The following is a 15,837-nucleotide window of genomic DNA, read 5'->3' as shown; positions in this document are numbered from 1 at the left end:
TGGAACTTGCCTTGTTTTTACTTAATAATATCGAGAACATTTTTAATGCTCTTAAATATTTTTCTGTTACCTTGTTTTTGTTAACTCACAGTTAACTCACGACATGAGTGAGCAAGTTAGTGAATAAGTAAGCAATTAATGAAGGAAAGACAGCTGTCTCTCTCCCTACTGACTACTTCCCTAGTGACAGTTTATCACCTAAATCTCTAGCTCTATAAAGCTAGGAATATGATTTTGAATTGTATAACGAGGAAAAATATAATTGTAACAAAAAATGAGAAAGTCATGCTGATTTGTATTTAAAATAAGACTTATCTTTATTACACAGAAAATTGGATATCTAATTTCTACTATATTTTATCTGTAACTTCTAATACATTATCACCCGTTACCAAGTTATAGCTAGATAAATGGAGTAGATCCAGAAAGAATAGTAAATGTTAAAGCTAAGGTTACTGCAAAACTTGCTTACTTATTCACTAACTTGCTCACTCTTGTCGTTTGTTCATTGATTCATTAATTAATTTAATACATATTTATTAGGTGCCTTTTCTGTCCCAGTTACTATTCTAATTGCTGGGAATATGATGGTGAGCGAAAAAGCCATGATCCTGCCCTCCTGAAGCTTATACCTTCATTCTCACTTATTTCCTCTCTTACATTCCAGGCTCTGTTGAGGGTTTCAGGAGAATGTTTGAAAAGTTGGGAGTGTGGTCATCTGCATTGTACTTTTATTTTTTAATTTTATTGAATTATTGAATTTTAGTGGATTTACAACATTGTGTTAATTTCTGCTCTGCAGCAAAGTGATTTAGTTATACACATATAAATTCTTTTTCATATTCTTTTCCCTTATGGCTTATCCCAGGATACTGAATATAGTTCCCTGTGCTATACAGTGGGACCTTGTTGTTTATCCATCCTATATATAACAGTTTGCATCTGCTAATCCCAAACTCCCAATCCATCGCTCCATCACCTCCCCTCTCCCTAGGCAACCACATGTCTGTTCTCTATATCTCTGAGTCTGTTTCTGTTTCTTAGATATGTTCGTGTCATATTTTAGATTCCATGTATAAGTGATATCATACGGTATTTGTCTGTCTCTTTTTGACTTACTTTGCTTGGTATGATTATCTCTAGGTGCATATGTGTTGCTGCAAATGTCATTATTTCAGTCTTTTTTTAGGCTGAGTAGTATTCCATTGTGTGTGTGTGTGTATATACACACATATACCACATCTTCTTTATCCATTCTTCTGTTGATGGACATTTAGGTTGTATCCATGTCTTAGCTATTGTAAATAGTGCTACTATGAACATAGGGGTGCATGCATCTTTTTGAATTATAATTTTGTCTGGATTTATGCCCAGGATTGGATTGCTGGATCATATGGTAGTTCTATTTTTAGTTTTTTGAGAAACCTTGATACTGTTTTCCATAGTGGCTGCATCAATTTACATTCCCACCAACAGTGTAGGAGGGTTCCATTTTCTCCACACGCTCTCCGGCATTTGTTATTTATAGACTTTTTAATGATGGCCATTCTGACCAGTGTGAGGTGCTACCTTGTAGTTTTGATTTGCATTTCTCTAATAATTTGTGATGATGAACATCTTTTCATGTGTGTTAGTCTGCATTTTATAGTGGAATTGTTTGAAATGTTTGAGAAGGAGAGAATTGAAATGTAAAAGGCAGTTGGGGAAGTTTAAAAAGAGGTGAGAGGAAGTGCTGTTTCATAGTGAAGAAAGGATTTGTCAAGATCCTCTTCTCTTTGCCTTCCAGAGACTGGTAGTGAATGATTAAAATGAGTGCTCTGTAACCCAAACTTGGGTGTCTTTAAATTGCACAACCTTTTAGTAATTGGATTTTGTTTCTGAAACTTTTCAAGGGATTGTTGATCATATGTTGGTTAACTAGTTATGTCTTTTGATAATAACTTCTTTTCTTTTTTTTCTTTCATTTACCTTTCAGTCTATTCTTATTCTGGGGAGGAACTTATATGTTATAATCAGTTCTCCGTCTTCGTTGTTGGCTCTGGAGGCTTTGGTGGAAAACGGACATCAGACAAAGCTAAGGTAGGCTGTGGCTCCTTAGGCGAAATACATGTGTCTTTAAGGATCCTTATCTGTATTTTGAACTTACCATATGTGTGATTTCGTAGAGTAGGGGCTCAGTAATCCACATTTCTTTGAATCAGAGCGTGTTCCTTGGATTTGAAGTGCTGTTTATATTTGCATATCTTAATATATAATATATGTATAGAAAACTCTGGCTGAGGTAAGTATAATGTAGCTGAGATAATTATGGGAACCCAAAACTCTTTAGAAAAACGTAACACATACAGGTGATCCTTGTATAAATGTGTGTTGCAGAAGCTCAATTCCAGGGAAAAGTGGCTAGGAGTTATGGGCCTCTCTTCCTCCACCCAGCCCCCACTTGTAGAGTGGAGACTTTGTTCCACCATGGTAGGCTGAGAATACTAGGGCCCTGATAACTCTTGCCCCAGTGGGGGTTCCCTGCTGCTAGATGCAAGCTGAGAAGACCAGAAGAAGCTCCTACCTCTGCCAGCACCCTTCTTATAAAGTGAGGATGTCCCTTGGAGAGAAGTGGCCCTCATCTCTGTTGCATTGGTGCAGAGGTTTTGCCTGGGGGGTAAGGCAGGCTATAATAATAGAGAGCTCTGAAGCTCGTCCCACGGCAACTGAATCATTTTGGTACCAAGTATTTGGAAGCTCAAAGTAAGGATGGTTTCAAAAACAAGGTTACTTTAGTGATAATCAAAAGGAGGCTGGTAGCTCCGTGAAAGCAGTAAGCTAGAAGAGTCCAACTAGAAGTTTGTCAGAGAGAAGCATGGAAGGAGACAGCTAAGAGTGGTCATGGGATCGTAACAGACCTCAAAGACTGGCCTCAAAGACTACCCCTGCAAAGAGGCCTGACTTTAATTGGATTTGACTGTGGAACAATTTATGCCCCAGGACATTGTTGAAAATAATAGCGCAATCATCTGGCAATTAGTGAAGCCGAACAGCTGGGGAGACAGTTTAACAGAGAAATCAGGGAGAGAGAGCCACAGAGAGCCCTGCTAAAAGCACTGTCACCCCAGCTGATTGTGCTTGCCCAAGGCTGTACCCTCTAAAGAGCGACATCAGAGTCTGCACACTGGGAGGGAAATATACTTAAGTACAACAGTCTAGCTAAGTCACTAAACAAATAAACAAGTTAACAGTAGCAGGAAGCCCTGGAAAGGGAAAACGTCTCAGTATCCAGAGCTGCTACAGTATATTATCTAAAGTATCCAGTTATCAATAAAAAATTACAAGACCTGAAAGGAATAAAAGAGTATGACCCATAGATGGGAAAAAAACAAAACAAAACAGATAATAGAGAATTGCCTTTGAGAGGACTTAATAGACAAAGACTTCATAGCATTTATTGTAAATATAGTCAGAGAACTAAAGGAAACCATGCTTAAAGAAGTAAAGTATGTAAAGAAGTAAAGAATGATGACAATGACTCATCAAATAGAGAAAAATCAGGGAATTCCCTGGTGGTCCAGTGGTTAGGACTCCACACTTCAACTGCAGGGCACACAGGTTCGATCCCTGGTTGGGAAACTAAGATCTTGCAAGCTGCATGGTGTGGCTCAAAGAAAAGAGAGAGAGAGAGAGAAATCAATAAATAGAAATTATATATATATAAAAAGAACCAAATATAAGTTCTGGAACTGAAGGTGTAATAACTGAATTGAAAAATTTGCTAGAGGGCCTCAAGAGCAGATTTGAAGTGGCAGAATTAAAATCAAAAAGCTTGAAGATTGATCGATCTGCCTATCTTTATGTGAAGAACAGGAAGGGAAAAGATGAAGAAAAAGAATGAAGAAGCTCAGAGAAATGTGGAATACCATTAAGTACACCAGCTTTTATGTAATGGGAGTACCAGAAAGAGAGGAGAGAGAAAGAAGCAGAAAAAATAACTGAAGGAACAATGGCATTGATGAAAAACGTTGACCTACACATCCAAGAAGCTCCAAATAGGATATAAATGCAAAGAGGAAGATCTAAATAGACATTTCTCCAAAGAAGACATGCAGATGGCCAAAAAGCATATGAAAAGCTGCTCAACATCACTAATTATTAGAGAAATGCAAATCAAAACTGCAATGAGGTATCACTTCACACCGGTCAGAATGGCCATCATCAAGTATCTACAAACAATAAATGTTAGAGAGGTATGGAGATAAGGAATCCTCCTACACTGTTGGTGGGAATGTAAATTGGTACAGCCACTATGGAGAACAGTATGGAGATTCCTTAAAAAACTGAAAATAGAGTTACCATATGATCCAGCCATCCCACTCCTGGGCATATATCTGGAGAAAACCATAATTCTAAAAGATAACATACACCCCAGTGTTCATAGCAGCACTGTTTACAATAGCCAGGACATGGAGGCAACCTAAATGTCCATCAAGAGAGGAATGGATAAAGAAGATGTGCTACATTTATACAATGGAGTATTACTCAGCCATAAAGAAGGATGAAGTAATGCCATTTGCAGCAACATGGATGGACCTAGAAACTGCCATAATGAGTGAAGTAAGTCAGACAGAGAAAGACAAAAATCATATGATATCACTTACATGCAGAATCTAAAAAAAAAAAATGATACAAATGAACTTCTTTACAAAACAAAAATAGAGTCATAGTTGTAGAAAACAAACTCATGGTTACTAGGGGGAAAGTGAGGGGGGAGGGATAAATCAGGAGATTGGGATTGACATATATACCCTACTATATATATAAAATAGGTAATTAATAAGGACCTACTGTATAACACAGGGAACTCTACTCAATAACTCTGTAATGACCTATATGGGATAGGAATCTAAAAAAGAGTGGATATATGTGTATATATAACTGACTTACTTTGCTGTACACCTGAAACTAACACAACATTGTAAATCAACTGTACTCCAATAAAAATTAAAAAAAAATAAATGCAAAGAGATCCACATCCTTAGTAAAGTACATTTAAAGATTAAATCAGTTTAGTTGTGAATTGTTTGTCTAATTCTTACAGTTATTGTCATCTTTTGCACTGGGAAAAGAATCTTTACCTTTTTCTCCTTTGTGGACTGGAGAATGGATCTGGTTATATAATTCCTTTCATTAAACAAGGTCATTTCAGGGAAATCATAATGTAGGTGAAGCTAGCAGTTATGAAATTTTAAATGTCATTATGTGCTGAAAATAAAATATTAAAAAAAACTTTTGCCTAGCTTGCAGATTTTATTACATTCAGCCCTGCATATCCATGGGTTCTGCATCCGCAGGTTTGGCATCTGCGGGTTGAACCAACTGTGGGTCAAAAATATTCAGAAAAAAATTCCATTGATTTCCAAAATTATTTACATAGCATTTACATTGTATTAGGTATTATAAGTAATCTTGAAATGATTTAAAGTATATGGGAGGATGTGCATAGATTATATGCAAATACTACCCTGTTTTATATAAAGGATTTGAGCATGTGCAGATTTTCGTATCCATGGAAGTGTCCTGGAACCCATCACCCTTGGAAACTGAAGGGCAGCTGTATATTGAAACATGGTTGTTTATCAAATACCAGTTTGGGTAAAGAAAATAACAATTATTTTTTTATTTTTTAACTTCTAATGTTTTTTGATTTCAGGCAGCTGTAGCCATACCTAATAGACCTCCTGATGCTGTACTTACAGATACCACCTCACTTAATCAGGTGAGAATGTAGTTTTGAAAAGTGATAGAGCCACTTGATTCCTGACACTTTAATGTAAATTCTGATACCTTGTAGTTTTGTGACTCCAAAAGTAGTGGCTGTGTTCTTCTATATAATAAAAATAACAGCATATTTCTATAGTTGAAATTTGTTCTTTCTGAATTTTTACTTAGCAGTTTTTTTCTCCACTAGGTATCGCAAGAAAATGTAAAATAGCTTTTCATTAGTCAATTGAAAAAGCATCACGCTTTGTTGGCAATGGATTGCTTGCCTTAAGACTGCCTAACTTAGTAGTGAAGAATTTCATTAAGGCCTCAGAGAGCATTATAAAATAAAAGGCAAATTTCAGTTATCCTTTCTTCTATTGAAAAAGAAAACTGAGCTACATTGCCTGCAGACAGATTATTTTATGCTAACTTTAGTAGACAGGTACAATAAAGCATCTTTAGAAGGAGTAGGTGCTTTAATCTCTTTAGTTTGGCATAAATAATGTGTTTTCTGATGGAGGAGATATAATTTCCTGTCAGTTAACAAATTATGTAAGCATGCAAAGATTTATTTAAGAAACAAAAGGTGACCATAAAGACAAGAGAAGCAACTTTGTTTTTGAGAGACCTGAAGATTCTTCTCTAAGATGGCCAGAATACTAACCATGCAGATATAAAACAGAACACGTAAAGCTCTGAAGTTATGCTGTGAATAAGCAGGTAATGACAGCAAATTATTTGTAAAATTCACTTATTTTTTGAAACTAATTTTGATATACTTTGATATGAGAACTTCTGCAGGATTTGTGTTTGCTGACAAATAGAAATATAATTTCATGAGCCAGAAAGAATTAAGTTTGGAACATATTAATTGTATTTTTTTCTACACTATATGATTGGGCTATAGGACAATACTTTTTACCTCAGATTAGTTTTTGCTTTTAAATGTTCTTCCCATCCCTATTTCTTATCAATTTCTTAAGAAAACACTGATAATTATGTTTAATTAAAGCTTGATAGTGAAATTAATTTTATTAGCACACTGAAGAACAGAAAAGACTTCATGGTTTCATGGTTCAGAAAACCCAGCAATGCTCCATTATTATTCTTGGGTTACTGAAATAACAAAATGTATCTGTTGTAGATAAGAAAAGCTGAATAGTTTCTGTGGCTTGAATTTCTTTATACAGTACGCAGAAAGATTTTCTTTTTTTCTTTTTTCACATGAATACAACTTTTTGTTAGCTTTTAGCAGACTTGAGTATTTTGCTGTGTGACAAAGGACAGTTTATAAGTTAAAAAACATTTTTTGTATAAATAATGGGCACCCATCATTTGGCAGAGGTTCCTGACCATTTGTATCATATGGTCATTTGAGAATGTGATAAAAACTGCATATTGTTTCTTTAAAAACATTTTGCATAAAACTTTGCATAAATTTCAGGGGATTTGTGGGCTGTTTTAAATTGGATCTGTACTATAGGAGATACAAATCAAGTAGAAGAAGTGTGATCTATTGACAAGGAACTGAAAGGACACTTAGATATAAGGTGTCGATGTCTTAATAACTAGCGCACCTATTCTAAGCAACAAATGGTTAAATACAAGGCTTTGAATTGTAGAGTAAGTGCTGTGGATGTTCAGAGAAGGGCTGCTCATTAGAAAATGATGTACAAAAGAGTTTGGTAGGAAAGATGGGACTTCTGAACTAAAATGATGTATAGATATTCTCTCTTACCAGAGATGTGAGGCTTGCAGTATGGCATGGAAGGGGATAAGAACTTAGTAATGATAGCAGAAAGAGCGTGGTGTGTGTACAGGAATAAGAATTAGAGCATTCACGTTAGAGAGTGGTGGGAGATAATTGTGGATAAACAGACCTTTAAGGAGAAGTGGAATGGAACAGATTATGCGGTTATAGCATAAACTTTGTGCCAGGTATTTAAATTACATAAGTGACTTTTCAATCAGTAAGGAAACTGGCAACCATAGCTCTACCAACATCACTTCTGGAATATTTTGTTTTTCATGTCTTTAGGAGAATTTCTTCATCTTCAAACTGGTATGATATTACAAGTATACTTCATGGTTTTTCATAGTTAATAAAGAGAAAATTTATCCCCAATAATCTAGAAAGACCAAAGAATAAATAACAGATGTCAGACTTTGTGTTTGAGGAGAATGAAAACAAATATTTTTTGTTTCCCTGGATAATTGTTAGAATAACACTTTCTAACAGTTAGGATTTTAGCTATCATTATTGTTAATCAAAGTTAATCTTTGGAATATTGGTTATACTATCCACTAAAATATAATTCTTTATTATATTACCATGTGTATTATAAGTACTACTTTTTAAATTTTGTTTTGAAACAATGATTTATTATTTTGCATGACTCTGGGTTGCCTGGGTGGTCCCTGTGCTGCAGATGGTGTTGGCTGTCACTCATGTAACCGTTCTCAGGTGGTGGCTGGGCCAGGCAGGAAAGTCCAAGATGGCTCTCTCACAAGTCCAGGGTCTTAGTGCCGGCTGTTGGCTGGCATGGCTCTAATCTCCACATGGGTTCTTCTTCCTGTGGCGTCTCATCTCCCAAGGCGTTTTTCTGTGGCCCTCAAGGGGACTTCTATTTTAATTTCTGGAGCTGTTTTCAGTGTAGCTTCCTCCTTTTCAGTACATCTACATTCGAGCTGCTCGTTCTCCCAGAACTCTGATCTTTACCTCTTTAACTCTTTGAGACTGTTTTGCTATGTTTGGGTTTCCCTTTTTACACTGCAGTCTGGAAGGTGCTGTTGGGCAGAGCACTGTGGCCCTTGTAGAATCCATCTCGTTTGTTTCTTTTTCTATCAAGAATCATAATCCTGCTCTGCCTGCTGTCCAATGTCTAAGAACAGTATCTCCCTCTCCCACTTAAAAGAAATTTTTTTTTCCTAGTTGTTTACAGTGGAAGAGTAAGTTCATTCCATTTACTCCAATTAGACCAGAAGTGGAAGTCCTGTAGCTTTTTATATGACCGTAGTGCCCAACTTTCTCATTTATTACTATTTGGCTTTTCAGTTTTTATTGCTGTGCTTTGTTTCCTACTTGTTTGCAGTGTAACAATTAAAGAGCCTATTTTATTTTCTTGTTTCTCTTTCCCTTATAGTTCCCATTTTGGGGAATGCATTAATTTTACTTTTTCAGAACATTTAACATTTATATATTATTCTTCCAGTCTTCCCCATCTTTGTTTTAGTCTTAGATTTGCAAATGAATATATATCAATCCTTTTGCCAAAGGTTCTCCCATATCTCCTGGGTGGATAAAGCTCCTCCTGTGGTAGGTTCCCCAAGAAGGACTCATGTATAGTATTCCTTTGGTTCCTATGAATTTAAAACTATTTTTCTGTACCCTGGACACTTGAAAGATAGTTTGGCTGGATGTGAAATCTTGAGTTTCTTAAAATGGTGTCCCATTGTTGTCTGGCTTTCTATGTTGCTGTTTAGAAGTCTGATGCCAGCCTTATTATCTTCCTCTAAGTTACTTGATCTTTATCCTCAAGGGCTTTAGAAGTTTTTTTCTTTATCTTTAAAAATCTAATAATTTTACTAGGATAAATCTCAGTGTTGCTTATTCCAGGTCAGTTTTCCCATGTAGCTGGTGGGCTTTTTTAATATGTGTGTTCAGATCTTCTTTTATTTCCAAAAATTTTCCTAGGATTATAATTTTAAATATTAGTTCTCATTCATTGTTTTATTTTTGTTTCTTCAGGTACTCTCATTATATGTACATTGGATCTTTTTCTGTCTTTCGACCATTTTCTCTCTGTCCTTTTTTAGTTCTTTATTAATTTCACTTCTGTTCTCTTGGTTCTTTTCTTCTTTTTCTTCTCTCCCCCTTATTAAAATTTTATTTGAATACGTTCTCCTTTAGGAACATTATAATTTAGTCTTCAATTTCTGGTATGATTTTGATTGTTTCTTTTATTTCTTTCCTGAGTTTAATCATCTCTTACTTCATTTCTTCATGTTTATTGTCCATTTATATTCTTGGTTTTTGAATTTCAGATTCAAGGTGTTTATTTCCTATCCCCAAATGCTTGAGTGCTGTATTATAGTTTTGTTCTGTTTGGTAGTTGTTTTGTTTGGGGAAATTTTATTTATTATAATGTTTGGGTTCTTATTTCCTTTTTTAGTCTTATTGTAGCCTTGTACAGATGAATATTACTTACCTATATGTATTTTGTAGGTAAAGTTAGTAGTTTGGGACAGTTTACAAGTTTCTTTCTTAAAGAAATTCAAGGTTGTCGTCTTCTGTCAGCAAAGTGCATTTTCTTTAATGGATGACTTTTTGGAGTGGGGCATTGTGGAGAACTGCTCTATTAAATTTTGTTTTTAGTTCTTTTTATCCTGCAGGATCATGAATTTCCCCTCTTGCTTCCTTTTCTTCACCATTCATTCTTCGAAGGGGACATCTTTGTTTTATCCTCTTTTCCCTCAGAAGTGTTGCCTTCCTGGCACTGCCATTTGGAGGCCCGTGCACTTTTCATTCTTTTCTCAGTAGTCAGTATTTTAATCTTCCAGGATTCTTCTCAGTATTTTTGTCCTCAAGATAGACTGTCTCTGTCTAGAAGTGATTTTTCTTTTTTCCCTTTTCTCTCTTCCATGCACTTCTTCTGTATTCCCCTTCCCCACCCTCACCACTCTCTGTAGTAGCTTTGAGAAGGTGTTCAGAAGACAGCCCTGCTGGATATGGATGTTTCGTTTTCTACTTATAGGAATTTGAAGTTTGTGGCTTTTCTCTTCTAGTTACATGTCGGCCTGGGATCTGTGTAGTTTTACTTGTTCTTCTTATCGATCTCTTTGCTTTTTTAGAGGATGTGAGGATTTGGGAAGAACTAATTCCTGAGCCTTTTAATTTAGCATTTAGTTTAACTTAATAGTACACTTAAAAATTATTTATTTATTCATTTGGCTTGCTGGGTGTTAGTTGAAGCATGAAGGATCTTCATTGTGGCATGTGGGATCTTTCATTGCGAGAGTGTGGGGACTCTGTAGTTGTGGCACACTGGTTCCAGAGCCGTGGGCTCAGTAGTTGCAGCATGGGGACTCTCTAGTTGTGGTGTATGGGTTCTAGAGCACACAGGCTCAGTAGTTGTGGAGCGAGAGCTTAGTTGCCCCTTAGCATGTGGGATCTTAGTTCCCCGACCAGGGATTGAACCTGCATCCCCTGCAGTGGAAGGCAGATTCTTAACTGCTGGGAACCACCAGGGAAGTCCCTAATGGTACATTTAATTTAATTAATTAATTAATTAATTAATTTATTTATTTATTTTAATTAATTTTATTGGCTGTGTTGGGTCTTTTTTGCTGTGTGTAGGCTTTCTTTTTAGTTGCAGTGAGTGGGGGCTACTCTTTGTTGTGGTGCGTGGGCTGCTAGTTGCCGTGGCTTCTCTTGTTGTGGAGCATGGGCTCTAGGCATGTGGGCTTCAGCAGTTGCAGCACATGGGCTCAATAGTTGTGGCTCACGGGCTCTAAAGTGCAGGCTCAATAGTTGTGGTGCATGGGCTTAGTTGCTCCGCGGCATGTGGGATCTTCCTGGAGCAGGGATAGAACCCATGTCCCCTGCATTGGCAGGTGGATTCTCAACCACTGCGCCACCTAGGAAGCCCCCTAATGGTACACTTTAAATAAATAAAATTAAGAACTAATTTACTCATATATGGAAGATCCTCCCACTTACATTTAATACTCAAATAAGACAATATATAGCTATTTTTCTTAGTTTGTATGTGTGAATTTTAGTGATTTTTACATCTAGGCAGAAATGAAACAAAACAAAACAAGAAGCTTTTTGCTTTTCTTCTGAAATATGAAAGTCCTTCAAGATATTCAGAAAATAAACCTTGATAGTGTTCTTTATTGTTTGGAGAATGGTTATTTTGCATTATGATTGAATTTAGTCAAACATCCAATCAGTTGACTTTAGTCATTTCTCACGATAGATCTTTTTTGTCTTTGCTAACTCTGCCGTATGTTGGAAGCAGTGCTGTCATTGAAATAATATGAAAATTTTCATATTCCTTTAATATGATTTCTTTAGAAGAGTTGTTTCTTTTCATTTATAGGAATGATATCTGTGGGGTAAGAATACTGGTACTAATCTTAACAACTTGATTATCTTATACTGTTCCTGAAATCTTTTAAAATAATCATAATAGTTCACATTTATTGAGGTATTAATATTTATCAAGGATAATGCTCTGTAAGAGTTTTATTAGCCTCTCAGTTTTTTTAAATGAGAAGATTGAGGCTCAGGGTGATAAAAAAAAATTGCCACTAATGGCAGAGCTGGATTTGAACCTAGGTCTGTCTGGTGCCAAAGCCCATGTTCTGTTATGTTTGACACTTTCCCCTTTGGGCCTTGAAATTTGTCATTTTTTTCCATTTGTCATTTTTTTCCATTTATATGCTACATGATGATTTATATTTGCCTAGTGTTTTATTTTTTTAAACTTCTTTCTAAAATTTATCATTTAATTGTCTACCATCTTATACAGAATCTTTTAAGTCACATCTATTTGATAGTTGTTGATTTGATTTAATTATTTTTAGAAGCTATATAAAGAGAAAAAGTACTGAGTCACTGAAACAGTGAATAATTTAGAAAACTATCATATGGAGTGATGGGAAAGAGAAAGCTTATTAAAATTGTACAAAACATATTAAAAAGTAAATGACATTTTCCTATGAATTATAGGAAATGTTATTTTCTGTAAATAAAATTTGTTAAAAAAGAATAATCAATATACAAGCAGCTCATGAAGCTTAATACCAAAAAAGCAAATAACCCAATCCACAAATGGGCAGAAGACCTAAATAGACATTTCTCCAAAGAAGACATCCAGATGGCCAACACACACATGAAAAGATGCTCAACATCACTCATCATCAGAGAAATGCAAGTCAAAGCCACAATGAGGTATCACCTCACACCGTTCAGAATGGCCATCATCACAAAATCTGGAAACCACAAATGTTGGAGAGGGTGTGGAGAAAAGGGAACTCTCCTGCACTGTTGGTGGGACTGTAAGTTGGTACAGCCACTATGGAAAACAATTTGGAGGTTCCTTAAAAAACTACAAATAGAAGTTCCATATGACCCAGTAATCCCACTCCTGGGCATATACCCAAAGAAAACCATAATCCCAAAAGAAACTTGTACCATCATGTTTATTGCAGCACTATTTACAATAGCCAGGACATGGAAGCAACCTAAATGCCCATCAACAAATGAATGGATAAAGAAGATGTGGCATATATACACAATGGAATATTACTCAGCTATAAAAAGGGATGAGATGGTGGAGCTATATGTGATGAGGTGGATAGAACTACAACCTGTCATACAGAGTGAAGTAAGTCAGAAAGAGAAGACAAATATTGTATGCTAACTCACATATACGGAATCTAAAAATGGTACTGATGAACTCAGTGACAAGAACAAGGACGCAGATACAGAGAATGGACTGGAGAACTCGAGGTATGGGAGGGGGTGGGGGGTGAAGGGGAAACTGAGACGAAGCGAGAGAGTAGCACAGACATGTATATACTACCAACTGTAAAATAGATAGCCAGTGGGAAGTCGTTGTATGACAAAGGGAGTCCAACTCGAGGATGGAAGATGCCTTAGAGGACTGGGGCGGGGAGGGTGGGGGGGACTCGAGGTGGGGGGAGTCAAGGAAGGGAGGGAATACGGGGATATGTGTATAAAAACAGATGATTGAACTTGGTGTATCCCCCCAAAAAATAATAAAAAAATAAAAGAATAATCAATAATTAAAAATAAAAAAATACACTAAGTCAGGTATGCTGACATGGCTAGTCTTTACACAACATTTTAATAGTCTTGGAAAGCTTAACATAGCAATTGATAAGAGAGGTCCTGAGCCAACCCAAAGTTAATACACAGATACATTAAATACTTGCTGTTAGGTCTTTTGTGAATTTCTTCCCTTCATTACTAAAAAGTACTCTCTCGTTTGACCAATGCACAATTTAAATGATGGGAAGTATGGTGACTTTTTCCCTATTGTTATCTATATCTTCCCACTAATCTTGCCATATCTAAGTACAGAAGTGATGTGAGGATCTGGACTAAGCAGAAATATAATCTTAATGGCAAGCTATTAGTTTTTTTTTTTTTTTTTTTTTTTTTGCAGGAGGAGCTGATCTCAGGATTTAGTGTACCCGGTAGAATGAAAGTTTGTGAGAAGTGTGTGATGTTTATATGTCTAGTATTGGGTTACAGGCTTCAATTTAAACTACCCCACTAAGAAAGTTGGCATAAATTTTGCTTGGTCAGAAGAGGCTATAAGCATTCACACCTTATCTTCTTTGTGTTTTCATGAGAATAGATTGATGGATTCCTTCTTGTGAATTTCTCCTTAGGCAGTGGTAACCAGCCTTATTCCCAGATTAGTTCTTGGTTCCCCTTCCTATTATTTGACAGTTTTCACCCCTTTCCAGTTGATTTCAGTGGCAGGTGTTACAAAAAGCATTTGATTTACACTTGATCTTTTTTTGTTAGAGATAGTTATTTTTTAGTCAAAGCTAAGATTAGGTACGTTATGATGCATTTCTTATGCAATAACCAGCCATGTTTCCTGTTTTTATTTTAATGTATTTCTGAGAAAGCATTGAGTGCTAGTTACCTTTATAATTTTCTCCACAGGCTGCTTTGTACCGCCTCAGTGGAGACTGGAACCCCTTACACATTGATCCTAATTTTGCTAACTTAGCAGGTGAGTTGCTAATAACATGTGCCAATGAAAATAATAGCTCAGTTATCTAAATAATACTTAAAGACATTGCTACTTATGACTGGTAGTTTGAGTAACATTTAAAAAATAGCCCTCTTCTAATGTGTTTATGCAAAGAATATGGAAAGGTAGGAAGTAGTGTTCAGAAAATGGTGTACTTGAAATTCAGATTATGGTGGAAGGTAGCTCCTGCTAGTGCAAGGTCTATGATAAGACCATGGGGATGGGTATCTCAGTTATCATGAAGGGCAAGGTCATTGGAGGGGAGAGCAAAGAACTGAAAGGTGGTTGAAGAAGGATCATCTACATACATGGATATTGAAGTCACCATGGGTGATTTCATGGTTACAACCAAAGCTAAACAAAATAATTCTTTGTGTCCCCAGATCTCTGACATTCCTTTCTTGTTTTTACTTTCTTTCATTTCATAATTTTTTTTCCCAGAAAGTAATATTTATAAAATATTTTCCATGTTTCTTAGAATAGTCAGGCTAATGCAGTTTAAAATGTATTTTCGAAGTCCTGAATTAACTGTTCTTGGTTTTTAAACATGAAATGTGCTTTTATCTAGCTAAATTCTCTCTCTTATTTTTAGGTTTCGACAAGCCCATATTACATGGATTATGCACATTTGGATATTCTGCCAGGCATGTTTTACAGCAGTTTGCAGATAACGACGTGTCAAGATTCAAGGCAATTAAGGTATATGTAAATTACTAATAATTTAAATATTTGTTCCTTTTTAGTTTTAGAGAGGAGAAGGAGCTTTAGTGACTTCATTTAAAATAGGTACTATACTGAAGTTATTTTTATTACTTCATTGACTTGGCAATCAGCAGGTTTTGTTTTTTGTAGCTATAAATACTCTGTTACACATGCATTATGAAAGATACTATATACAGTTATACTTTTAACAGATTAATTTGATTGTTTTATAAATTAATTAGGAGCATATGTATATCAGCATGTATGCCTTAACAAAAACTCAAGATTTACCGTTAAAAAATTATTTATTTTTTTGCAGTTTTATAATTTGCCTTAATTTAATTAAAAATGTTAAGTGGCTGCATTTGAACTCTAATAAAGATACACCCATATCAATATGGCTGCATATTGATTTTAGTTTATAAAGTTGGCTTCAAGTTTTCATCCATTATAAATTACAAAGCAGACTCTCTCTGTATGCAATATCTTTGCATAAATTAAAAGACATAAACTTAAAAAAAATTTTAAGGCAGTATCAAATAGCTTCAAAAGCTTTTGTCAGTTTGTGTTCCATGGTGCAACGGAA

At 35.7% G+C, this 15,837-nt stretch overlaps 1 protein-coding gene across 2 annotated transcripts in view; it reads left to right on the top strand.

Moving 5' to 3' along the window:
* The window catches only part of HSD17B4 (hydroxysteroid 17-beta dehydrogenase 4), a 79,690-nt gene that overhangs the window by 41,967 nt on the left and 21,886 nt on the right, over positions 1–15,837 (top strand). For both annotated transcript variants that reach the window (XR_009053980.1, XM_057736859.1), the window contains exons 16-19: positions 1,976–2,079; positions 5,696–5,761; positions 14,459–14,528; positions 15,142–15,248. Coding sequence is in view for 1 of the 2 variants with exons in the window: in XM_057736859.1 (XP_057592842.1) it covers positions 1,976–2,079; positions 5,696–5,761; positions 14,459–14,528; positions 15,142–15,248 (347 nt within the window). In the remaining variant the exon portion in view is untranslated. The remainder of the gene's footprint in view (positions 1–1,975; positions 2,080–5,695; positions 5,762–14,458; positions 14,529–15,141; positions 15,249–15,837) is intronic.

The sequence above is a fragment of the Hippopotamus amphibius genome, chromosome 1 (assembly GCF_030028045.1).
Source record: "Hippopotamus amphibius kiboko isolate mHipAmp2 chromosome 1, mHipAmp2.hap2, whole genome shotgun sequence".
NCBI lineage: Eukaryota > Metazoa > Chordata > Mammalia > Artiodactyla > Hippopotamidae > Hippopotamus > Hippopotamus amphibius.
Note: the sequence above shows the minus strand (reverse complement) of the source record. Positions and strands in the feature narration are given on the sequence as shown.